The sequence below is a fragment of the Athalia rosae genome, chromosome 7 (assembly GCF_917208135.1).
Source record: "Athalia rosae chromosome 7, iyAthRosa1.1, whole genome shotgun sequence".
NCBI classification, from domain to species: Eukaryota; Metazoa; Arthropoda; class Insecta; order Hymenoptera; family Athaliidae; genus Athalia; species Athalia rosae.
In genome coordinates, this window is record NC_064032.1 from 4,583,551 (window position 1) to 4,604,382 (window position 20,832).

General features: G+C 41.3%; 2 protein-coding genes across 5 annotated transcripts in view; both read right to left on the bottom strand.

Annotated features, from left to right (window-relative positions):
* Nucleotides 1-273: 273 nt before the first annotated feature.
* Nucleotides 274-9,517, bottom strand: LOC105691821 (spectrin alpha chain). 2 transcript variants are annotated; one of them, XM_012410592.3, is made up of 9 exons: nucleotides 9,070-9,517; nucleotides 8,577-8,808; nucleotides 4,886-8,502; nucleotides 4,769-4,813; nucleotides 1,838-4,365; nucleotides 1,698-1,752; nucleotides 1,238-1,616; nucleotides 983-1,149; nucleotides 274-896 (listed from the first exon to the last, which is right to left on the bottom strand). In XM_012410592.3, the coding sequence occupies exons 1-9, from the start codon at nucleotides 9,217-9,219 to the stop codon at nucleotides 768-770; spliced, it is 7,302 nt and encodes a 2,433-aa protein (XP_012266015.2). In that variant the 5' UTR covers nucleotides 9,220-9,517; the 3' UTR covers nucleotides 274-767. The 2 variants fall into 2 exon arrangements, with proteins under 2 accessions (XP_012266015.2, XP_012266103.2); XM_012410680.3 differs by lacking the exon at nucleotides 4,769-4,813.
* A 2,157-nt stretch (nucleotides 9,518-11,674) lies between these two features.
* Nucleotides 11,675-20,832, bottom strand: part of LOC105693186 (ecdysone-induced protein 74EF-like) — an 86,402-nt gene continuing 77,244 nt past the window's right edge. For all 3 annotated transcript variants that reach the window (XM_048657988.1, XM_012412964.3, XM_048657989.1), the window contains one exon: nucleotides 11,675-13,331. In XM_048657988.1, the coding sequence (XP_048513945.1) occupies nucleotides 12,778-13,331 (554 nt within the window). In that variant the 3' untranslated portion in view covers nucleotides 11,675-12,777. The remainder of the gene's footprint in view (nucleotides 13,332-20,832) is intronic.

Here is a 20,832-nt window from a genome sequence, read left to right on the forward strand (position 1 = left end):
CTACAACCCTTTTTCGTAGTACTACGCGTAGTGGAAGGGGTATTCGTAGTAAACGCTGATTGGCTACTGCTGCTCTTTTGTCAATTCATTCATAAGGGTGCGTAGAGGCGACCCCCCGACTTCTGCGCGAACTAGCATGAATGAATTTTATTCTTGCACAGGCGCTGATAGAATTCAAAAATTCTACACTCTGAAATATTAATTAATCATCGTTATTCTACATTAGATTAATCTTGGCGCGAAAACTTTGGTGAGGGGATTATGAGATGAGAGTTGCGTCAAGGACTTTATTAACCAGGTGCAACGTAATTTAAAAAATTCTTTTACCATTAAATAAATATTGGCTACTGCGGCTTTAAATAATCCCATGCATCTACGCGTTTACATTTCTGAATACCGTATAAAGCAACTTACAAATCGTATTATTGTTTTATCATAGAACACACGACGTATTTATATCATTTATTGGCACTAATGCAGATGAACAAACACTTCTTAATTACTGTGACTATAAAGATAGCGGCACAAGTCATACAAGTGATTAATTTTTATATCATTTATTAATTTTTTTTTTTTTTTATGAATTTAATCGAAGCAGGAAATAACCAATTACCGTTGTGGCGTGTGAAGCCTGTAAAATGCTTGTTTTTTATAAGTTTCATTCAGAATGATCGTGGCGCAGAAGCATACGGATAGCTCATAGCGAAGTTTATATTATAATCTTATTAAGCTGTCTAAAATAATGCATACAGGTTACATGTCTATGATTAATTCTGGAACAGAGTGCGCGTGAACTCAATGTAATCAAGAGCTCCGGTAATTGGCCGTTCCGTTTTAGGGTCGACGTAAGGTTTCATACGAGCCACGCAATAGTCGGCCATTTCTTTGGTGAGGTTCTGTAACAGAAAAGAACATGGTAATGGATGATTGTTGCATTTCTATTTGCCATCGAAAGCCGATATTTCGGTACAAAATGACTTACCGCATAAAGTTCCTCCTTCGTGACGTATGGTCGATCAGCTGCGGTTATAGCTCGGAAGGCGTTTTCTATCTCCTCGGAACTTTGGACATTTTCTGTTTCCTTACTTATCATAAACGCCATGTACTCTTGCAAGGACACATAACCATCTCTGTTCGGGTCGACGACATCTGAAAAGGGGAGAAAATCATGTTCAATCTGCAACAGGACAAATACTTGGACGGCAGGATAAAAATACTTCATCGAGATTTCACTGACCGAGAATATTTTCGAATTCAGGATCCGGTTGACCCTCTTCGACCATGGGAAGATCGTAGCCGAGAGCTCTGAGGCAAGACTTGAACTCTTGTTGGTTGAGACGACCGCTCTTATCTTTGTCAAAGTGTTTGAACATCATCGAGAATTCCTTGAGCGCATCTTCCGATACACCAGATTGGTTACGAGCTTGAATTTGTTGTTCCAAATTGTGTTGCATACGCATTCCAAGCTGGTCTAACTGATCCCATTGCTGTGCCAGGCCCACGGTGCTGTGCTCGGTGTATCTATTATCCAGAATTAAATGTTCTTCCAATATCGCACCCAAGTCTTCTATTTTCTTCAAGTCCTGCCTTCGTGCTCTTACTTCCAGAGCCTTACGCTGTTATTATAAATAAATTGATTATTTAGTCGCTATGAAATATGAAGAAATGCCTAGAATAGAAGGGATGTATTTAAATACCTTTGTCGCTTCTAATTGTTGCTCCAGTGATCCAGATCCTTCCATCATTGATGTTCTTGCGGAAAATAATTCAGGTTAACGAATTACAATAATCAACAGGGAAAACTAATGTTCTAAATCGAATAGGGGGGTAAAATTACCTGGTCTCCGCCAACCACTGGTGGAAAGCGTTGGCGTGTTTTGCAAACTCCTTTCTGAGTTTATCGTTTTCTTCTTGCCGTTGAGCCTCCTTGGCGAGTTCAACATCTCGCTCTTTAATGATCTTCTGGAGATTACGCCAAGTGTCTTCAAGAGCTTCCATTGTAAACCATGTGTAGGGATTGGGGCCGACATTAAAGCTCTTGATTTGTCTGTCGAGGGCAGCCAAAGCCTGGAAATCTGCTTCGGCTGAGGATAAGCTAGCTTGGAACTGGGCGTGTGCCTCGCGGAGGGCGCGGATTTCTTCAATGCTGTTGCAGCGAACTGGATCGGTTAGATCTTCCTCAGCATTTTCAAACCAAGAATTAAAGGCTGAAGCCTTCTTGGCGAATGTCAAGTAGAGTTCTTCGATTTGACGGAACTGATCCTGCATGCGTAGGAGGCGCTGCTTCCTGGCATCTGAGTCGGCTAGAAGTTTTTGCCAACGAGCGATAACGTCCGCGTGACGTTTTTGGATGCTGGGTGTCTGCTCATGACCAGAATCCACCAGTCGGTCCTTGAGAGATGCGATATTTTGGATTCCTTCGTGCTCGAAAGCGTGCAAGCCTGCGTCAAATGTTTCTTGCTTGGTCAAAAGCGTCTGTACGGTAGATAAATCCCGTCCAAACTCTTCGGAGCGTACGTGGGTTTCTTTGTCAGCGATCCACGATTCCACGACATCAGCCTTCCACATGAACTGCAAGTATGCGGAATTGTCATTCAGTCGCGCCTTCCTTCTGGCCGCGAGTGACGATAGCTGATCCAATTTAGTGCGGAGCTGAGCACAACGTTGGCTAATAGCATCAGCTCGGTGATTCCCAGCTTCAACCAGAGCAGCACCTGCGTCGCAAATATCTTTGCAACGGTCGCCATGAGCCGCGAAGTCAGTTTCAAATGCATCGTGTTTTTTCAGTAACCCTTGTACGGCAGCCATGGTGTCTCCATAATCTTCTACGGAGAGAAGTTGTTGTTTTTCCGTTATCCAAGCTTCCTCTTCCTCAACCTTGGCCAAGAATTGTTGGTAAGTCAACGACTCGTCGAGCTTTTGTCCTCTGGTAGCAGCTAATTGCTTCAATTCAGCCCAAGCCTGGTTGAGAAGTTTCAGGCGTTGCTCTATCTCAGGAACACCCAAGTTGGAAACGTCCATCAATTTTTCTCCAGCTTCTTGGACGGCCTGAATAGCTGGCTCGTGACTTGCAAGCTCGGCCTCCAAACGCTTGTGCTTCTTTTTCAGATTTTGTACACCGGTCAAATCACGTCCGTAATCATCGGAACCAACAAGCAATTTCTTCTCCTTGATCCATGATTCTTCGTCAGCGATATCTCTGAAGAATTGGTGCAAAGTGTTGGCTTCATTGAGTCTAGCTTGTCGGTGAGCTGCCAAGTTCCTAATGCGCTCGTAACGTTCATTGATGCTCTGACGTTTTTCCTGGATTCCTGCAGCATCGAACTGTCCACTCTCGATCAACGAATCGGCCTGGCCGTTCATGTCCTTGATTCTTTCCTCATGAGCTTGGATGTCAGCTTCAACAAGCTGATGTTTCTTCATAAGATTTTGGACAGATGCCAGATCTTTACCGGCATCCTCCGAAGTCAGCAGACTCTCAACTTCTCCAAGCCAGAAGTCCAGATCCTTGACGGCGGCGATGTAGGTCCTCTGTTTGTTTGCTTCTTTCAATTTGAGAGATTTCTCGGTAGTTTTTTGCGTAAGGTATTCCCACTGGTCAGCGATGGAAGCAAGCCTAGCCTGGACGGCATCTTCTGACCCGGCACATTGATGTTTGCCGATCAAATTATTTCCCATAGCCAATACAGACTGAATTCTATCAGCGTTGGCTGCAAGTTCTGCCTCAAAAGCTTGGTGCTTTTGGTGTTTGGACTGAATATTGGCAGGATCTTTGTAATTCTCTTCCGTTGCCAGTTGAAGTTTTTCAGCAATCCAATTTTCCATCTCATCGGCATCTCTTGAGAACTGTTGCAATGTCTGAGATTCTCCTAACTTAGATCTTTTTTCGATCAAAGCATCTTTCAAATGCTTCCAGCGATCCAATACCTGACGGCGTCTTTCGTCAATTGGCTTAGCGGCGTAATGTTCAGCGGCTATCAATTGATCAGCCAAAGTTTGCAAGGCTGCAATCTTTTCCTCGTGGGCATTAATGGCCTTATCAAAATCTTCATGTTTCTTGATGAGAGCCTCCACATTGTCACCGCTGTCCACTGCATCGGCGCTACCCAAGAAAGCCTCTCTGGCGCTCATCCAGTTTTCCGCTTGTTCGCAATCTCGGCAGAAAAGTTGGAGCTCAAGGTTCTGGTCGAGTTGCATGCGACGCTGAATCCAAGCCTTCTCAAGTTCTTGACGTGCTTCTGCCATAGCTTCCAGTTTCTCTTGAATTTCTACACTTGCATAATGGCTCGACTGCAGGAGCTGCTGACCGAAGAGCTCGAAGGCTTGGAAAGTACCAGCCCGAGCGTCAATCTCGGTACGGTGTTCCTGAAAATCATTATATCTAGACTTTTCAAATGCCCAATTTTTTTCTTTTCTCTTGTTAAATGAATGAATTCAAAACGCGATTGCATCAGAAGCAAGTGAGCAGCCATGTTTGGTCCAAATACGATTATAAGCAAAAACTTAAGACACTGTTAATGAGAGTCACTCAAAATCTCGCTCAAAATACTTTCAATATTTTACATGGAATAATTTAACGTTTATCAGCTTACTTCTTTATCTCTGAAATGTGGCACACACAGTTAGCAATTTAGTACTGAAATATTCTTAATCTAATTGGTTATTTGGCGCAATAATATTGTAGCCTGATAAAGTGATGTCTCAGCATTAATTTTTCGACTCTAAACACATGTTATAGAATTGCTCCCATGCTTAAACGCTAGGATACCTCTGGAAGGATGCCGTATCGCGCATCTATCTCTGCCCTGTGGCTCTACAAGTTGAATGATTCATAAATAACAAATAGTTCTATGTTCCTGAAAATTATCCAAGAAGAATAACTCACCTGGTGGCGTTCCAGCAATGCTTCAGCTCCGGTGACATCGGAGGCGAGTTCTTCAGAAGCCACCAGTCCCATCATCGAATTTATCCAAGCCATCAAGTCTCTGTAGTCGCTCAAATATCGCTGCAAGTCGTACGAATCCAAGAGTTTTTCTTTCCTGCTGTTCGCCTTAGCAGTTAACTGGGTCCATTCTTCGTTGATTTCCTTCTGCTTGGCGTAAGTCTGTTCGGCGGTGTCGGGATGGGATTGCATCAAACGGTGGGCTATTTCGTCCAGCTGTCTTATTTTGTCACCGAGTGCGGCCAGGTCGCGCTCAAGCCCCTCGTGTTTTCGCTGGAGAGCTTGGACACTGCGAAGATCCTTCCCCAGGTCATCGTTGTTCAGAGCGGCGTCTTTCTCGCGAATCCAATCTTTCGTTTCGTCAACGTCGCGGTGGAAACGTTGTACCTCGTGCGCGGAACCCAGTTGACTGGCCCTCTCCGCGGTCAGGGTTTGCAGGCTGGTCCACTTTTCATTCAAGTCCTGAATCTGGGTCTGGATTTTCAAAGCGGCTTCGGTCTGCCCTAGACTCATCAACTGCACAGCAATTTCATTCATCTCGGCTAATCGAACCTCGTTGGCCTTAAGATCGGCCTGAAAATCGTCGAACTTCTTTTGCATAACTTCGACCTGTTCTAAATCTTCGCCGACGTCTTGAACCTGGGCGTGATTTTCCTTGGCCTTGATCCAAGTAGCTAGTTCAGCTGCTTCTCTCACCAAAACGTACGCCTTTGCGGTTTCGTTCAATTTATTCTGTCGTTCATGAGCGAGATACAACAGATCGTCGTATTGAGCTTGAATCTGAGCTTGCCTAGCTGCGATGGAACTTTGCTCTCTGGCAAGGTTTTGTTGAGAGGCACTAAGACCAGCCTCAGGCTCGACACGTTTCACATAAGCGGCAGGGACAAAACCCTGCCTGTCGTTTACTTCGACTTTCCACCAGTCCTTGTTATTGGAGTTCAACAGCGTGAGAGTATCGCCCTTTTTCATTGAAACTTCTCTGGGTGACTTCTCCGCATAATCATAGAGCGCGACGACGCATTCTTTTCCAGCAATGTCAACCGTCGGAGTTTCTTGTTGCCTGCAAGCAGCCGCTTGTTCTCTCAGAGCAGAAATAGTGCTTGCAAAAGCTTCCAAATCGCTTACGAGAGCCTCATGTTTTTTTAGCAGAGCTTCTGAACTGTCTTCATCCTTGCCATAATCCGCATTCAGAACGATCGGACGTTTCTCTTTCATCCAAGATTCGGCCTCGTTGGCATCGGCAAAGTACTGATGGGCTTGCAACGAATCGTCCAAGTCGGTTTTACGTTGACGGGCCTTTTCCTTCAACTGACCCCAATGTTCGTCCAACGCCCCCAATCTCTGACTTATTTCTTCCGCTGCGAAATGTCCGTCGTTCAGCATTTTAGATCCCGACTGACAAACCGCAGCTACTCGTGGCTCATGGTTATTGATTTCCGCCAACACGGCCTGGTGCTTCTTCTGCAGATTTTGTACACCGATGAGATCTCGCCCACGGTTGGTGCTTGCCGCAACAGGTTCCTTCTCCCTGATCCAAGCCTCCTCATCTTCGATATCTCTGAACAGCTGCTGCACTTGCAGTGAATCCAGCAGTCGCTGTTTTCTGATGCTCATTGGTCTCTGCAGAGCGGCGTACCGACCTCCGAGCTGATCCTGTTTTGCCTGGATATTGTCCGCATCGAAATGTCCAGAGCTCACAAATTGTTCAGCGGCCTGAGCAATGCCTTCGATACGATCTGTGTGAGACGCGACATCGGCTTCGAGAAGAGCGTGTTTCTTCTGAAGATTTTGTACGCTTGTTAGGTCTTTGCCATAATCTTCGGACATGAGCTGGCCTTCCACTTCCGACAACCAAAGTTCAACATCCTCTACGGTTCGATTGAACTGCTGCTGTTGGGCAGCCTCTTGCAATTTTGCTCCTTTTTTCTCTGTTGCGTGAACCAGACTGTCCCATAGGGACGCGATTTCGTCGGTGCGCGCGCGAACCCGCTCACTGGCGTAATGCCCCTCTTCAATCAGCCTCTGCCCCGTGGACACCATCTCTTCCATTCGTGTCTTGTTGGCATTCAATTCTTGCTCGAAGTTCTGGTGTTTTTGAACCTTTCCATTCAAGTTGGTCGGGTCTAGATAACTGTCATCGGTAGCGAATTTGAGCTTCTCATTCACCCATCCTTTGGTCTCGTCACAGTCCCTTTCGAACTGCTGTAGCCTGTAGGCATCGGCCAATCGGCGCCTTCTCTGTGCAGATTTATCCAGAAGAGCACCTCGTCTCTCGAGCAACAGTTGACGACGTTGGAATACATCTTCAGCAGCATAGTGTTCACCTTCGATGAGCTTACGGGCAAATTCATCTAGTACTTTAATTTTCTCATCTTGAGCAGCGAGAGACTTGTTGAAATCTTCATGCTTTTTAATCAGAGCTTCTACGCTGTCGAGAGAATCTCCAAGATCTTCGTTGGCCAGGAAAGCTTCCTGTTTGGCCATCCAAGCATCAGCTTGTTCAGTGTCGCGGTAAAATAGTTGCAAATCCATGCACTGCTCGTAAAGAATACGACGTTCTTCCCAAAGATTCAATAGGGACGCTTTGTCGGCTGCCAGGGATTCGAGTTTCCTTTCTACTTCCTCAGCAGCGTAATGTTTTCTGTCCAAAAGTTGATTGCCGGCGAGAGCTGTGGAATCAAAACTATCCTCCCTTGCATCTATCTCACCTTTGTGCTCCTGGTGACGTTCCAGCAGCGCTTCAGCTCCGGCCACATCTTTGGCCAACTCGTCTGCAGATATGATAGCGCGCATATCATTCATCCACGAAACGAGATCTCTGTAATCGGCGAGGAATCTGTGCAAGTAGTAAGATTCGTCTAGTTTTGATTTACGTTCCTTTGCTTTGGCGGTCAAGCTTTCCCATAGCTGCAATATTTCTGCACGCTTGGATTGAATCTGCTGAGAGTGATCTGCCTGATGAATAGCAGCTAGGCGATCTGCTTCGGCTCCCAGAGTTGCGACTTTGTCTTCCAGGGCAGCCAAATCTCGTTCGATGCCCTCGTGCTTGCGCTGCAATGTTTGCACACTGGCCAAATCTCGGCCAAAATCGTCCGACGATAAAACAACATCCTTCTCCGCTATCCATGCCATAGTTTCATCGGCATCTCTGTTGAATCTCTGAATCTCATGAGCTCCAAATAGTTTTTCTTGTCTGAGAATAGCGAGTTGTTTCAATCGCTGCCAAGACTCGTTGAGCTCTTCCTTCCTGCGCAGAATGGTATCTCTCTCCGGATGTCCGTCTAGCAGTAATTTGTCAGCCAATTCGTTGACCTCTGTTACACGGTACTCCTGACTCGCCATGTCCTTTTGGAATTCGTCGAATTTTCTTTGAAGAACTTCGACATGTTCTAAATCAAGTCCAAATTCGTCCGTGGTCACAAATGCTTCCTTGTCATGGATCCAGAACATCACTTCATCGCAGTGACGAAGGAACTGCACCAGAACCAAAGCTTGCTGAAGCTTCAAACCCTTGTCGGCAAGACGGAAAAGAAGTAGCTCCCATAGACGGTGAAGCTCCTCTGCAATTCAGACTAGTTGTAAAAGGCATTCCATGAAGACAAAAAATTTTTTAGACGATTCAAAGTAGACTAACCGAGTCTCTTTCTGATAACGTCTGAAGAGAAATGATGCTGAGCGATCATCTCAGAGCCGGTGTTATCCAATAATACGATAGCATTGGAATGAGCAGCTACCTCTGCCTCGAAAGCTTGATGTTTTTGAATCTTTGCTTGTAGATTTGTAGGATCTTTGTAGCTTTCGTCTGAAGCTGCCTGGAGTTTTTCGTAAATCCATCCCTCGAGTTCATCCGCATCTCGTTTAAAATACTATGAAAGGAATTATTATGTAATCGTTGCTACAAATATTTCTGACGAGTAAGGCAAATAAAGATCAAGTGAGAGAATGCGATAACGGTGTCTGCTTGTGAAGTGAATCACCCGTTATCTGTTAATTGACGTCGACGTCGGCTCGTTTCTGTTGTTTTAGAGCGGATGTGACTTGTTAATGCATTATAAAAAAGTTGAAATAAATAGACCCGATTAAAAAATGAATACACCTTGTTGATCTGTCAAAAATCGAACTATTACCTGAAAACGACGGGAGTCTTCGAGTTTGTCTCGTTTAGATCGTGCCTCAGATTTGAAGTCAGCATATCTTCCCAATACTTGTTTTCTGCGGTCTTGAATATCCTCCGCATTTTCAAGTATCTTGACTTCCTTGGGAGTTATTTGATCCATTGTAAATCCACAAAATGTTGAACTGGCAACAGTAAAATTTCAGCCACCAAAATGGCTGCGGGGTGTGGCAGTGGCCTAGCGGGCCCAACACAAATTTATCAAACCGGCGACACAGTTCGATTAGACAATATTAACAAATGTTTTTGACCGTGGCCAAAGAAGGCCTGAAACTCTTGAATAAAACACCCTTATGACACAAATTCAACTGATAAACAAGGCACGACCATCAAAAAATTCAGGAGAGTTCACGTCCAGATCCACCCTTACCGTAGTTCGCGTTCGATACTAAATGCAGCTATTCACGGCGTCTGCACACGACGTTTGACGGGATCAGCCGAACGCAGCGCGCTCGGGGGGCGCGGCGCAGACGTGGAAGTGGGTTCCAAATTTCAATTTGATGCGTTTTGTTCCCAAATGTTCTTAACGAGGTTTCTAATGCTGTGACGGTCATTCGAATTTGCCAAATGAGTGATAATTATTCAATTCTAACGATTCCAGCTAAAACAAGAAGAATAAATTTTTAGCCCACGGCGAATAATGGATCCGAGATGGATAATTCTGTATAAATAGATATTACATCATATCAGAGTTATACGATTACACTGTTCCTATCTCATACTTGCGCTTATTTTAAACAAAGATTAACGATTGGGACAAAACGATAGCAGGAATTTTCTGGGAAATAGTTTTCACTTATACAATAACGGTAAAATTTACAGATAACAAATATTAATGCAATAATTATTATTTTTTTTTTTTTCATATATACGTTATGATACAGTATTCATTTATTAAATTTCACCTACAAACAACGAATCACAGAACGTTACACTATAATTCCTTAAAAGTTAAATCAATTTTATCATACTTAATATATATATATATTTTTTTACAGGTAAATATAATCATTATTCTTATCTCAATAAAACCTTAATAATCTAAAATATCATAGTTGTAGTCAAATAAAATATGTGTAATGTAAATTCAATTTCTTTCCCTAACGGTAGAATTTTTCTTCATGTCCATTCATTTTTTTATAAGTATTTGTTATTTATGGATAGTGGTATAATAGGTACTTGCTTCTGTTTGTTGTACTGTAATTTCGCGGTATAAGTGTAATTAATAATAGTTATTATTTTTTTTATTCGAAACTTCTCCATATCAATAGGCACGAAAAATTGTTCTTATTTTATTTTAAAAATTTTTTCCAATAAGAAATCTCAAACAACGGCTTGATGGAAATATTATTTTTAGAGCATGTATAATTTTTTTCTTTTAATTTTATATACATATACATTTATACTATAGTAATTAACAAACTGTGATTTTAAGTACCAAATTATGAAGTGAAATGACAGAGAAAAATTGAAAAAAAAAAAAACAGATATCTGGCTACGACAAATGGTTGCTATCGTTTTGTATTTTTGTTATTTTGTTTGTATTTGTTTTGTTCAGAAGGCAACTCGTCTTTTTTTTTTTTTTGTATTAAATTCAAGGCATTTGTATTTTGTATCATCTGTCAATCTGAGTCCCGATGCACACTTCGTACGATATAATTCGTACCACATATAAGTTATTTATATGATTCCTGTATATTTTTCCCAGTTGCAAACTCGTCTATTATATCCGAAATTGATTAAATCGGTAAACAAATGCACGGGACTGTTCAGGCATTTACTGGCAGCACACAATTACTGTATTTGTATCTTTTGTATTTGTAGTTTTTTCTATTTAGATATTAGTACTATTTTATTTTTCAAACTTCTTTTACTGCACTATTTTATCATATGAATATATTCAATAAATTTCCACAGGGCTGTCTCAGGAAGCCGTAGGTAGTTCGTAATATTATTTTATGTATGAAATCGCAGTACATGATCTTCCAACTGATTTAAATCTCAAAAAAAAAAATTCTGTTGATTTTATTTTAGTATTTTTTTTCGTATTTTTTTTTCGTTTTTCTTAAATGTTATCAATATTATAACTATTGTTATATACAAAACCTAAAGCTAGGTGATATTCGTACGCTCAGATTTTCATACCTTGGGGCAACAATAAGTTAAATTTCTTTACTCTGGATATTTCAATATCATCATTATTATCATCATCATCGTCATCATCGTTATAATAATAATTGTTAACAAATTAATAATTATTATTATTATCTCTATTAATTCTATCGTTTATTTACCATCATCGTCATCTGCTCAACATCATTATCGTCATCATCATCATCATCAACGTATCTAATATTATTACACCCTGGGCTATAAAGCATTAGCACGGTGATTACTCCATCGATGAATTAAAACTTTGCACCAATAATCGCCCGGCGTACATCGATATTAATTTAATTTATATTTAACTATTTATTTTAGCGAGATTCTTAATTACAAAACCACGAATAAATGGAATAGCGTTTAGCGGAGCAAAGTTTTTGTGTGTTTTTTTTTTGTTTTGTTTTTTATTTACTTTTTTCCTAAATACCCTGGGGCAAGAAAATCCTTTTTTCGTTGCAATTTTCAGATTCATACACACTTCAGTGCCATTAATTTACTACGTAACATACAATATACCTATTCAATTTTTTATTCATATATATAATATATATTTAAATATATATATAATAATATTTAATAATATATATAAGTATATATATTTGTGTAATGTGGGTATGGTATACTTTGTATATATACAGAGATAAATGGGTATATTATATTTTCTTTTTTTTTCAGTAATTTCTATTCATATTAGTTAATGCTAGTTTATTTTAAAATGTGTTGTTTTTTTTTCTTGTTTTCCTTGTTTTTTTTTTTTTTCTCTAAATAACATTGTTGGACCTCGTGTGTATAGCCAGCACCATACGTCAATTAATAACCCTCAGCAAGTTTTAAGCAGTCGCGTTTTCCGTTATTAAAAAAATATAGTATGTATCCCTCCCTGAGCTCGCTCCGTCAAACTTTAACGCTTCTTCTAAACCATTTCACAGCCCTCATTTCGTTTCATTTAAACTTTCCTTTAACAATTTATTAGGTATAATCATCATCTAATGTACAATAAATAATTTACCATTTTGCAAATGTACAATTTTCTTCTTCTTCTTCTTTTTTTTTTTGTTTTTCATCATTTTCATTATCATTTTCATTTTTTCTTCATTTTTTATATCATTTTCTTCATAAGTTAAGTAATTTGTCCCTTACTAAATATATCCGACCATTTACGATGTACGAACTAAATTTTGTACAAATTTAAAAAACTCTAATCAATAAACTACAAATTTATATACGTAAAATTTAAAGTTAATAAAAAATCTCCACTTATCCATTATTATACCTATTATATAATACAAATACAATGAATAACAGAGTCAGGGAGGGTGGCTTAGATTATCTGAGGAATATGCCATGTCGGCAAATCATCCTGCCGACGAGACGAACCATTAGTCGAATTTGTATTCAAATTCGTCGAGTTCCTATCGCTCTGTAATCTCGCTTGAACAATTCTCATTTTCATTCTATTATCGTATTTTCCGAGCTTTCGCCAGGGCGAGGCCTGATCTCACGCTCCCGTACAATCGATCTCTATTATATCCTTAGGAACGTCGACAAATTGGTAAACCAAACGCTGACCGTCAACCTTGGCCAATATACCTCTTTGATAATAATATCTCAGAGCACGTCCCATAGTTTCATAGTTCATGTCAGGTTTGTTCTTGTGCAATCCCCACAGTCTGGAAACAGCTTTGCTATCCACGAGTTTGAACACCCCTCTCTCTCTGTTCGTCCATTTGATGTATCGGGGGCAGTATTCCCTGTCTTGCAAAAGTTTCAGAAGAAATTCCCAAAGGTAGGTCGTCGATCCTTCCCTCGATTTTCGCTTAACAGCCGCGCCGCCTTCGCCCTGCCTCGGTTTCTTCAGCTTGTTCTTCTTTGGCCTTGGTTGGAAACCAAGTTCAAGGAGGTAGAGGTCGTCCGATACCGAACTCGTCGCTGCCTGAATTACGCTTGTTGGTACACCGCCAGGTCCTCTGGGAGGGCTGGGTGTACAAGGTGTGGCGAATTGTCCTCCTCCTCCGTACATAGAACTTACGTAATTACTGTAGCTTTCCGATACTGCAAATTAACGAAACAGAAAAGATATTGTTTAAGTTTCACGCTCTAAATTTCCGTCCATGAGAACTATTTTAATCACAACTTACGATATCTAAATTGCTGGATCGGTTAAATTTGAGTCAGCGATTCGAATTATAGGAAATATAAGTACGATCGTGTATCTATTACATATTATATATACTTTCGACAGAACAGAAAACGTATAAAAATAAAATATATTTCGCAATCACTGCGCGATAAATTTGCGAGAGAGACCGATGCAACATACATAACGTTCGGTGTGATAAGAGTTTGCGTTTTCCGTAGATAGATTACAACTTATCCCGGGGGTTTAAAAGGGGTTATCTCGTCCGAGTCAAAATTCGCAATTGAGCAAATACGAATCTGCTGCTTCCGCGCTCTCCTTGGTATATAGAAAAAAAGTCTCGAAGCAATTTGCAAGCTTCTCTATCTTATCTCTAGTCCGGCGAAGAGTCATAATACATCGACACCTACACAGAGGCATTTATCGTAATAATAATAATCACCCCCCCCCCCCCATCCTCTTCAATAATCATCACAATTGTGACGATCTTTGAATGACAACAACCCGGCGATTCATAGGTGGCGCTAAAAGTATCGTTCCGCCTTCGAACGTTGCGATGCCCCAACGCAAGGAAATAAGTTGCAGTAATCGCGACTCTTCCTGCTGCATAATAAAAGAAAAGAAAGAAAAAGAAAAAAGAAACGAACAAACTAAAAAACCGCAAATTCGCGATAAGAGTTTATACGATGCACCGTTATATTAATATAATTATGTGTATATTGCGACATAAGTACGAGTTCCGCACTCCAATTACGAAGATTATATTCGTCACATTTATATAAGACGGAGATTCGGTACTTGGAGAGAAGAAATAATTTACATCTCTGCCTCGTATATGAAAAATTTCAAAGTTCCGGTATCTCCCCATCCCGCACCACCGTTGTATGTAATGCAGTGGATAAAATATAACAACGTATAAAGTAGCCGCGTTGTCTCGCAAGCGGTGCGTGATCATTTTTATCTGCACAAGTTGAGTCTGTGCAAATATTTGAGAAGAGAAAAAAAAAAAATAAAAAAAAAAGAGTGAGGAAGAGAGAAAGAATGAAATTAAATTTAAAAAAATAACCAGATCTGGTTATTACAAAGTGAGACGGAAAGTCGGTGTACGTACGTACATCTCATCTGAATGGAGAAGAGACGAAAAAAAAAAAAAAGAAGAAAAAAATTAGAGAGAGAGAGAATAAAAAGTTCATATATATCTTTTTATAACATAAACTCCGATGCTCTGATATTGCTACTGGTTCGAAACTTACACGTTACGTATATCACGTGGCTCCGAGGAGATGAAAAAACCGAGTTTAAGGTCGTCGAATTTGGTAACGATGAACCGAAAAATAAAAATCAAAAGTTCCGACCCGATATTCTTGAACCGATAATCAACTCCACTGTTTGTACGTAACCCGTTAAGGGATCATTGGCGAAAAAACAAAAATTTATCGATAAATAAGAAAATCGAATAAGCGAGATGAAATTTTTTTCTACATTATCGCAACGCGTTTTTAGATATCTAAAACGTTTTGTAATAGGTATGCATACCTATAGACTACCTACGGTTTTTTTTTTCATTTTGTCGTTCCGAATAATCTCAACGTCTCCGTACACGCAATTTATTCGCAATCAATCGCGTACGCGTATATATATTTTATATAAATCGCAATAAAGTTTCAGTTGAGAACAACAACTCCGCGATTATCGTATTTAACGGCTGCGCGAAGACTGAGAATAATTGAAAAAGAAAAAAAAAAAGAAAATAAAAACACGAGTCTCCGTACGTCGATAAATTTTCTCCTCCGAAACACCTCGATTCCAGCCTATTTTCATCATATTTTTTTTCCCGACTTGTCTATCATTTTCCTCCTCATCCGCAAAGTTGGAAAAAAATAACGACGAAAATAGGGGCAAAATAGGAGGAGAAGTAAAACTGTTCGATTCGCAAAATCTGAGACATTATCTATAAAAAAAAACAGGATCAGCGTTTCGATTCCCACAATCTGTAAAGATACCAATCTCGAACAGAAGATGAAAGAAAAGGAGCACGAAATGATAAATGAAAATGTGGCTTGAAAAGAAGAATCAATTAAAAAATCACCTAAGCTGACGTACGTTAATTTTCTACATATATTATAAATAAATACACGTATACGTAACGTGTGCGTGTGGACGGATGGTATAGAAAAAAAAAATAAAAAAAAATAAATAAAAAAAGAGAAAGGAATCGGAGTTGAAGTTGAGTTTGTGAGTTTGAATTGGATTTGCTGCCGCTGTTGCTGCACCAAGTCGCAAGCTGCAGGCTGCAGCAGCAGCAGCAGCAGCGGCGTATGATAGAGGACTGACCCGAGCCAAGGTTGTTCGACTGACGTCACCAGCTAGTAGTGCATAATAGCACTGGGGATATGGAAGGCGAGTCTTCGGACGGAGTTGGATATATATATCGGAACTTCCTACAGGAACTATACGAACGTTCGGAGACTTATCGCCGGTTCGACTTGGAGACTCGAATTATTATTTTCATTGTTAACGTTTCCCATTTTCTTCCTCAAAATCCCAACGAATTCGATGCAAATATATATATATATATGTATATTTACATCGGGGTACCGCCCGACCGTGAAGAGCTAGCGAAAAAAAAGTATCACTCGTTAAATAGAAAGAAAAACGCAATCTGTGCGTTAAATTTAAAATACACGTTTGTTACGATACACGCCAATTATCGTTATCGTCATCATTATAATTAAATCGTACGGTACAATCTTTTTGCTATCGATGCACTTGCTCAAATATACGGAGGCTCCTCTCTCTCTCTCGCGCGCTTCCTCTTCGCATTCTCTCTCTCTCTCTCTCTCTCTCGCATTGTCAGTCGGAGCTGTTTACATTTTCTATGACTAGTCAGATGAGTCAATATCCCCTGCTCCGAGCCTCGACGCGTCTAGCTAGAAAAAGGGAGACGGACGTAGAGAACGCGAGCAATAAAGAGAAACAGAAGAGGCAAGGTTCCAGCACTTGTTCACTGACCTACACGGGTCCCGCACCTCCGTTCCGGGCTATATTTATATACGTGTAACACTCTCACTCTCTCTTCTTCGATATCCCCGTCTCCGTCTCCTCATCTCTCTCTCTCTCTCTCTCTCTCTCTCTCTTTATATCAATTTCATCTAGTTCTCCGATCCACTGAAAATCTGAACAGTTCGCGGATCGGTCGATAATCGTTGAAAAAATTTGCCAATACAAGTGCATAGATTGGCGAATAAATTAACGCAGGATGTGGCATATTTCTAGTGTGCGTAACATCGTATAACAGGATCTGGAAGAGGAAGAAAAAAAAAAAACAAAGAAAATAAAAGAGAGGAGAAAGAAAATAAGATAATATTCCGCGTGTTCCTATTTTCGCAATTTTCTCGAGTGTAGAAATATATCCTTCCCCTACTTTTCCCCCATCTTCGCTGAATAGACGTACTATAGGTACATATGTATGTATATATATATATATGGAGAGATATATAGTTAGGTAAGTACCGAGTACTATACATCGAAAGTGAGTCTCATCTCTTCTTTCTCTTTATTTCTCTCTCCCTCTCCCTCTCGCTTTTTACTCTTTTACTCCTCGTCGTCCCTCTCGGCCGTCTTCTCTTCGCTATACTTGTACTTCCGGCGAGCGTAGAGACCACAGTAGCGCATATGTATAAAAGAGTATCAGAAGTGGCAGCGGTGCGAAATTCTTGCAAAATAAACTAAACCGCCGGCTCGTTGGCTCGGTATAGCTTTTTAAACCCCCTTCGCGGTTTCCAGGATATTTTTAACTATCAGCTTGTTATACCATTTCAAACTTTGCAAACTTCCTGTCTTCTTTCCCCATACGAATATATTACATTACACACGGTATGTACCGTACGTACGTACGAGCAAACGCACAAAACTGTCGAAGAGATAAAATTGAAAAGAAAAAAGAAAGAAAGAAATCGAGTCGACCGATTGAAAGAAATCAAATCAAACGAAAAAAGAAAAAAAATAAATAAGAGGTTCCTCTATCTCGTGGAAGAGAAATTTTTATCGAACCGAGGTCGGACGATCTCTTCGGAATTGATAGACGTTTTATAACGAACGTCAAAAATTGACTTCGTCTGATTGAATTTACGTTCAGGCAACGATTGCTACGTTACATCAATTGATCGATACAAGTTTAACTCTCGAAAAAGCAAAATTTGCAAAAAAGGAATTTTAAAGAAAAAAAAATAAAATAATAATAATGCACAACGACGCAACGATCACTTTAATTACATAAATATAAAACACGTGGATAAACAAACAGTACGTATACTGAAATTGTTACATATGTACAATATTTTTCCAATGTACCGGGTGGTGTGAGTCGATGTGCGTGTATCGTTCTTGTATCATCCCATAGCTCGAAAGGTACGTAAGTGTGTGTGAAATATAGTTGCAGCGGCGCATCGTGTAAATATATATATATATATATATATACGGTACGTCACATACACGAGTATATAACGCATGGTACATACGTATGTATGTATGTACGGTAGACCGCGACGGTGTTGGGAATCGGCGGAGACCCATCGCGACGAGTGCAACAACGGGCCGATGGAAAAGAGACGGCGAGAAGTTGCAGCGGAGAAGAAGAGAGTATAGCGTGCGTGCGCGATATAGAGAGAGAGAGAGGGAGAGAGGAACGAGAGGAACGAGAGGGTTGAAGAGGGAAAGAGGGAAAGAGGGAAGAGCGGCGGGAAAAAGGGAGGGGAGTTGACCTTCAGCTGCGGCGGGAAAGTCAGGCAGTCACTGACCGACAGACTCTCAACTTAACTGCTCTATCCTCTCTTCCCCTTTCGTATCTTTCTCGCTCTTTCTCTCCTCTTCTCTTCTCTTCTCTTTTTTTTGTTTTTGTTTTCGTTTTTTTTCTTTCTTCTCTTTCTTCTTTTTGTTCAACTTTACTCTCCTCTTCATTCGTTCGGAGCTGCACCGTCGTGCAGCTTAAAGCCGCAACCGATGCACCACCACCGTCGCCGTCGCCGCCGCGTGCTCCGTTCCTCTCTTCCTTAGCCCCGCCGATGTATGTAACTCTCTTTTCGCTCGCGAAAACCCCGCCGAAAGTACGGTGATTTTGTAAAATTTAGAACTACGAAACGACGACACGGTTCGATTTCCCTAAGTCTTCGATCGACGAGATGCAGATTTTTGAAAGAATCTTTTCTCAGAGAGAGAGAAAAAATAAAAAAAATGAAAAAAAAAATCATTCGCATCGCTCGACGATGACTCGGTGGTTCAATTGAGGAAAATCGGAAGCGAGCGGTCGCTGCGAACCACGGCTAATTAAATGCTCGTGAATTTTTAACCGAAGTATCCTCACCGCGCAATCGCGAACGATATTCGTTTAATTGGATTAGTCTCGTTCGGTCAGGAGACCGTTTTGCTCGCTCGAAATATTCAACGTGTGTAACGTACAGTTCGGAAAGCGATGATCCCGCGACGTTCCGTTTATTGAAATTAATCAGGAACGACCGGAGCCCGAGGACTGCGGTATATCGTAAATTAGGTTAAACATCGTCGTATCGCACGTTGAACACGTTACACAATAATAACGTTTAAAAGTCAATTCCGGCCTCACCTACTTCCGCGTCTCCTCTCCAGTTGCGCCTTTCCGTTTCGATACACCTATATACACACACACCTCTCTACACGCGCACACACGTCCCGCGCGTACATAATCTATGTAAATAAAATAACTCGGAACACCGAATACAACGGGGAGGAACACGGTTATAAATGCCTATGTACATATATACGTTATATATATGTACACACTTTCTCCGATAACTTTGAATATATATATATATATTCAATGTATATAGCTGTAACGCGTACATTGAAATACTCCCCCGTTTCCTTAATCTCCTCTCCTCTTTCGTCGCGGTATTCGTCGTCGTCGTCGTCGTTCGGTCGGTCGGTCGGTCGTCGTAATTTCCCTCCCCCTCCCTCCCTCCCTCTCCCTCCCTCCCCGCCCCTACCGAGATCCGACTCTTGACTAGGTCTAGGATAGCATTCTAGGTCTAGGTTGGGTTAGCATACCAGTACGGTACGGAGTTACGGTTTCACGGCGCATAGAACGAGCGCAACTCCTAGAGAGATAGGATAAATATACGTAAACACCGAGTATATATGTATATGTATACGTATATATATATATATGTATATGTATATCGTACACGTAGTGAGCATGTATAAATACACCTCAACAAATAGCTAGTTGCGTTTTCGATGCGGCGGCTATCCTCAAGAGAAAAGGAAGGAGAACCAGAAGAGGACGAAGAAAAGTAGAAGAAACTCGTCGCGGCGGCGGCGGCGGCGGCGGCGGCGGCGACGGTCCGCTTGGGGTATTATATTTAGAAGACGCGCGTTGCGTCGCGCGTCCTACAGCCCCGACGATGCTGCGCGCTGTTGCCCGTTGCAGGGATAAAAGAGAAGAAGAACACGAAGAAGTTGAAGAAGAAGAAGAAGAAGAAGAAGTGGAAGAAGAGACCCGGTCGTTCTCGGTCGCTTTTGGTTTGGTTTCATTCGGTTGGTCGATTCGCCCAAAGGCTGTAGGCTGCCCGCGATCACGTTGGACGCGTAAACCGATGCACGCAGTTTTATATGCGTACCGCGGTATACTAGTAGTAGTAGTAGTAGTAGTAGTAGTAGTAGCAGTGGTATATATCGACGCGCGCGTACCGCATCATCATCGCCGGCGGTATAAAGAGAGCTTCGGACTTCTTCCTCTGTCCCACATACGCGTAACCCCAACCGCTACTACGTGTAGGTACCCCTCCGACGTTACTCTCCCGGTGGTATATATTCTATAGCCGGAAACTAACCATTTTGTACGGCGTATCGTTCGATGAATAAAGGAAGTCGAAAATACGCTCCGCGGAAAGAGGATCAAAAAAAAAAAGAAAAAAACAAGAAATCAAATCAAACATTCAACGACGGATCTCGTCATTCGTAATCATTCCCCGCATCTATTCGCATCTCCAATTCAGTATGTCCGTCATTTTTGGGAAAATGGAGAACCCAGAAAACTCTGGCGAGTCGGAGAAGAAAAAAATAAAAAAAAATGATGATGAATCGAAAACCGAGTCAAAATCTGGAATAGAATAGATAAAAAAATACGAGTACGTGTACAGTCTTCCTCATTGGTCGATATCGAACATTAAATATATATATATATATATATATATATATATATATATATATACATACATACATCTACGTACCTAACCACACGTATTAACATCGCACATGGGGGGATACATAGTTGTGCATTTGTGCATTCGTGTACGCGGATGTGGGGCATAAGGGAGGGGGAGGGGGGGGGGGGGGGGGGGGAGGGGGAGGGAGGAGAACGTCGACGTCGACGTCGCAGTC